Here is a 5,552-nt window from a genome sequence, read left to right on the forward strand (position 1 = left end):
GTACATGATCTATTTCTAGTAGGCGCATGGATATACCAACGATTGCTTTTTAGGACAAACCAGTCCTACAGTATAATTCAAACATTTCATTATGATTGGTTGCCGCATTAAATTTAAATTGTGGATACTGAACTTCAGTGGCCCACAGTAAAAAAAGGTATAGTTGCCCCCTATATTTGCTTCCCTTCTCCGTGATTGTATATTTTCATTCTAGATATTGCGAGATTTTACTAAAATCCGATTGGCTTGCAGATGCATTACGCATTACTGGGAAAAACGCTGCTGCACAAAGTTTAGGTGAATTACCTTGACATCTGGCCGCAACCAACAGCAGACATGCTTTACTATCATGTCTCTTGCGCATCGGCATCACGCTGCGTCTGCGCCTCTCAATGGTATGCCACCTTTCCCAGATTATTTTACCTTCTGATGCCTGTTTCTTGATCTCTTTCCCACCTTAAAGTAGTTTTCCTAGCCCTATCAAAAATCTCTATAATCAGATCTGAAGTTTATGTCTCTCTATATACTCTCTCTCTCTCTTCCTTTCTCTCTCTCTCTCTCCTCTCTCTCTCTCTCTCTCTCTCTCTCTCGTCTCGCTACTCTTCTCTCTTCTCTCTTGCTCTCCCTCTCTCTCTCTCTCTCTCTCTCCTCTCTCCTCTCTCTCTCTCTCTCTCTGTCTCTTTTTTCTCCTCTTCTCTCTCTCCGTTTCTCTTTTCTTCTCTCTCTCTCTCTCTCTCTCTCTCTCTCTTCTATTCTCCTCTCTCTCTCATCTCTCTCTCTTTTTTCTCTCTCTCTCTCTCTTCTTCTCTCTCTCTCTCTCTCTCTCTCTCTCTCTCTCTCTCTCTCTCTCTCTCAGTGTTCCTAAAGGTATAGGTTCTTCTCTCCGTAGCTTGCTCTAGATCTGATCTTTCCATTACGTAGGGTCCTCTGGCAGAGTATAGATTCTTGTTTGTGCGCCTTCCAGATGAGAAGTACGTTTGCGTTGTTGTATTATTTTGATAAATTATGTGCAAAATGAAGGAACGGTAGTAAGTATCTACATATCAGATAAAACCAGCGCAGATTTACATATATCCACATATTATGCTACTGTGCGTGAAGTCTGACGGGGTAATGTTGTGTGTTTTTGTTAGAACACATTCATGGCAGCGAGAGTTCTGCTGGCACTAGACCTTGTGCTGTTCTTCATGCGACTCCTGCACATCTTCCTTGTCCACAAAGAACTAGGACCAAAACTTGTGATGATTGCTAGAATGGTAATTAATTAATTAATCGCCTAACCAGCTATAAAGTAAACGTAACAAGGAGAATTGTTCTACTTTCTTGGACCATACGAAGCAGTGCATCGTTTGTGTTGTATATTTACATGTTGTGTGTTGCAGCACCATGCTAATTATGTTTTAGTCATCAATTACAGTACAAAAATCTCTAGTAAAACAATTTTTAATTACAAATTTATTACTATATACCCTGTGTAATTGATGAAGGTTTCTGGATTGGCTATAATAGCCATTTGACATGGTGTGTGTGTACTTCTCTTTCACATTACATGCAAGCAAATGTATCACAATTTTCAAAAAAGCACGAACAAAGACTGCTTCAAAATGTATGATATTAGGAGCGAGCATATGTGTTTCTCTTTCAGCTGAACGACCTCCTGTATTTCATCAGCATCATGGTCGTCTTTGTAATTGCCTACGGTGTCGCATCGATGGCCATACTCTTTCCAAACACGCCGTTCAGTGCCACGCTTGTCAAGGACATCCTATACAACGCCTACTTCCAGATGTACGGAGAACTGTTGCTAGAAAGTATCGAAGGTGATGGAAACTGTTGATCTTCCTCGAAACATGCACGTGCTAAAATGTTTCTGGATGTCACTATAGATGATCTATATCAGTACGTTGAGACGGGTTACTAGAAAGTATCGAAGGTGATGGAAACTGCTGATCTTCCTCGAAACATGCACGTGTTAAAATGTTTCTGGATGTCACTATAGATGATCTATATCAGTACGTTGAGACGGGTTCATTCTATTGGAAGCATGGCACAGTTTAGCAGTGAGAAGTTAGTTTGCACGAGTTGAGTTTAAGTTCTGATTTTTGCTAGAATTGAGCTTGAGTCCATAATCTTGGAATCGTTGTTCTAGTTCACATAAAATGTGGTGTTAATCATATATAGATACATGACAAACAACATTACCCTACACACATATAGACCTGCTATGTAAGGCCTCTAAAACAACACATTTGCTGAGGCACTGTGCTTAGAGAAGAGCTAAGAGAGTAGAAAAATGTTTATAAAATTGATATTTCTACACACTGGCATCAGTATTCTAATGCGACGATGTCATTTCATCATGATTACCTCTGTCACTGTCGTGCAGGTACGGACTGCAGTAGTATCGCTGCAGTGTGGCAGACTGGTGTGCTGCCTCGCTGTCCTGAGCTGTCCAACGTCGTGTTGTGTCTGCTAGCTCTCTACCTTCTCCTGACCAACATACTGCTGTTCAACCTTCTCATTGCAATGTTCAGGTATGCGATGCTGTATTGCGGCGCTTCGTAATGCCTTGATCACGTGAAATACTAGGAACGATATTATGGAAGTATCATGGAACCAAGTACATTGTACATAGTACCAAGAAATAGAATAGATATTTATTTATTTATTCATTTATTTATTTATCTATCTATGTGGATAGATAGATAGATAGATAGATCGATCAACATATATAGATATAGCTAGATAGATATATTCGTGATGTGACATTTATCAAATCTAATTGCGATTCTACCTTAGGCACTATAACTCCCTTATTTTTACAGTTACACGTTTGAGAAAGCCCGAAACAAGACGGATAGCATATGGAAGTTTCATCGCTACTGGCTCGTCATGGAGTACTTTGAGAGACCTCCGCTCGTGCCGCCGTTAATATGCCTCGCCCATGTCTTCCTTGGCGCGCGTGCCGTGCTCCATGGCAACCGGCACCACTTGTCGACACCCTTCAGTGAGTTTCGGCCATGCATGACAAGAGAGCAGTCGGAGTCTGCACTTCTATTGCCATCTCGCTTCTTGCTGTACATGTACTTGTGTGTACAAACCTTTTGCTGTCACCTGTGGTGTGATAAAATAGTATCGATGTGGTTCACAAAATACTCTGGAAGTGAATTATCAGTAGACGGTACTGAGGATGTACTAATTCCCTTGCGCATGCATACTTCGTGTAACCCTTATTCGTATTGAGTGTCGGATTGCAACACGACGTGAAACCACGAATGCTCTCATGTTTTCCATGCCCGCACAGAGAAGCACTTGAGCGACGAGGACAGGAAGTCGGAGGAGCGGTTTGAGATGATAATGGCCGACGTTCATTATCGCAGCGTCATCGCCGACCTCAACGGTTGTGATGGCCGCCGCTTCAGAGACCTACAGGACAGGTGAGTAGCGAATACGCAGCCAGCCACAGTGGCCGCTCTACAGGTTAAGCTGTTCATTCACCAGTTGTCTGTAACATTGGTTAGGCAGTGGCATCGGCTTTTCATTTGGTAGTTATGTACCTTGTTGCTACCCTCTGCACACCACCTCTGTGCTTTAGCGATGTGTGCCCAGTGTGAATTAAACTCTGAACCAGAGGTATGCTTGTAGGTTGAAGTTTTGCTTTTATTTCCAACAGGGGGCAATGCTGTTGTATATTTGTTCTGAGCACACATGCGACAAGTTAATGAAACTGGTTCGTAATTATGGTGATAATCTTTCATTGTTACAGTATCTCGCTGCTCTCAAACAAAGTTATGAAAAGTCAGGAAGTGAACGATCTACAGGAGAAGGTTGACAGCCTTACGTCTGCTGTGAGCATCCTACAGACACAGGTAGCCACTTGTATTTTGACAGTTATTATCCTTCCCAAATAACATGCTTACATTGGGCCAACGTTGGCATGGTCACGGTTGGCATGCGGTTGGCAATATGATGTTAGGCCAACGTTGGCGTATGGTTGGCATGGTCATGGTTGGCAAGTGGTTGGCTGCATGACGTTAGGCCAACGTTGGCATATGGTTGGCATGATGCTACTTGCAAATGGTTGGCTGCATGATGTTGGGGGCACGCTGAGCAAAGATCCGTTGGCCCAACGTTGGCATGTTATCTGGGTTAGCTAGCCCTAATATGTCAATAAATTCCTGCTCGTACTTATGTAAACCTTTTCTAGGTTTCTCCTCGCACATAGTAACTATGTACATAGATGTACAACATGCCAAGTCTATGCTAAGCCATGACAATGTTATGCTTGAGTACCAACTGCTAAATATCTCTCTCATAGCATCACTTTGATTGCAGTGCCTGGTGTCTTCTCATGTAGCACATTTTACAAATCATCAACTTTACAAATGCTCAGAGTTATGCATGTCCTCGGTGACTGAAATTCCTAATTGTCGTCTGAATCTCTTTTTAGCTTGAGAAAACCAATGTCGCGATGGCATGGGTTGTTGGTGTATTGGCTGAAAAGAATAGTAAGCCTCTCCCAAGCAGTTTTATAGAAGAGACCATTGAAGGCAGCCCTCGTCATCAGATGCAGAAGAATGGTATAAAAATGCTTGACAAATGTAAAATGTCCTGAAATTAATGTGTGATCAACGTATTGTAACTACATAATACTTATATATATATGTATATATGGATATAAATATGATATATTCAGTCTTGAATTGAAATTGGAATCTGAAATAAATGCATGATAATGATAGTGGCACCATATGTGCTTGCTGGGTCTTGGACTATAGCTTTCTGTTGATAACCAACTCTCTCTGCAATGCAACATTTGAATCGTGCAGATGGTATTATAGTTTAGTAAAGTTAACGTTACTGAATCATCTTATTCCTGTTTTAACTGATACGTCATGTATTTGTGTAGAGAAATCCCGCTATGAACCTTCGACTCTGGCGAGGAAAATGTCGTTAGAGATGGACAAGCAGGAGCAGCAGAAGCTCCACGTGAATTGCCGCAGTTCTCCGTACCCAGGCTCTGCAGAGCTGAGAGTCTCTGTACCAGACGACAAAGTTCCATGGGAGGTAAGCCATATCTAATGTAGATCGCAAATGATATTCTGCAGGGATGTAAGTCTCTGCATATAGTCAGCTATTCTTCCTATGGTATTATAATAGATATTCTGCAGGGATGAAAGTCTCTGCATATAGTCAGCTACTCTTCCTATGGTATTATAATAGATATTCTGCAGGGATGTAAGTCTCTGCATATAGTCAGCTATTCTTCCTATGGTATTATAATAGATATTCTGCAGGGATGAAAGTCTCTGCATATAGTCAGCTACTCTTCCTATGGTATTATAATAGATATTCTGCAGGGATGAAAGTCTCTGCATATAGTCAGCTACTCTTCCTATGGTATTATAATAGATATTCTGCAGGGNATTGTGTTTGATGAAGAGAGATATTATCAAAAACTTGCTGATTAAAATTTAACACCTTATTCTATTTTTCAAAATTTATATATATATATATATTATATGAAATGAATAGCACACAGACAATATATA

At 41.1% G+C, this 5,552-nt stretch overlaps 1 protein-coding gene across 1 annotated transcript in view; it reads left to right on the forward strand.

Moving 5' to 3' along the window:
- Positions 1–5,319, forward strand: part of LOC106808236 (transient receptor potential cation channel subfamily M member 2-like) — a 20,740-nt gene extending 15,421 nt beyond the window's left edge. Inside the window, exons 16-24 of the mRNA XM_014810864.1 lie at positions 1,134–1,256; positions 1,646–1,820; positions 2,387–2,534; positions 2,826–3,007; positions 3,305–3,437; positions 3,767–3,869; positions 4,451–4,580; positions 4,910–5,067; positions 5,287–5,319. Coding sequence (XP_014666350.1) covers positions 1,134–1,256; positions 1,646–1,820; positions 2,387–2,534; positions 2,826–3,007; positions 3,305–3,437; positions 3,767–3,869; positions 4,451–4,580; positions 4,910–5,067; positions 5,287–5,319 — 1,185 coding nt within the window. The remainder of the gene's footprint in view (positions 1–1,133; positions 1,257–1,645; positions 1,821–2,386; positions 2,535–2,825; positions 3,008–3,304; positions 3,438–3,766; positions 3,870–4,450; positions 4,581–4,909; positions 5,068–5,286) is intronic.
- The last annotated feature ends 233 nt before the right edge of the window (positions 5,320–5,552 follow it).

This window comes from Priapulus caudatus, unplaced genomic scaffold, assembly GCF_000485595.1.
Source record: "Priapulus caudatus unplaced genomic scaffold, Priapulus_caudatus-5.0.1 Scaffold262, whole genome shotgun sequence".
In the NCBI taxonomy this organism is placed as follows: domain Eukaryota; kingdom Metazoa; phylum Priapulida; class Priapulimorpha; order Priapulimorphida; family Priapulidae; genus Priapulus; species Priapulus caudatus.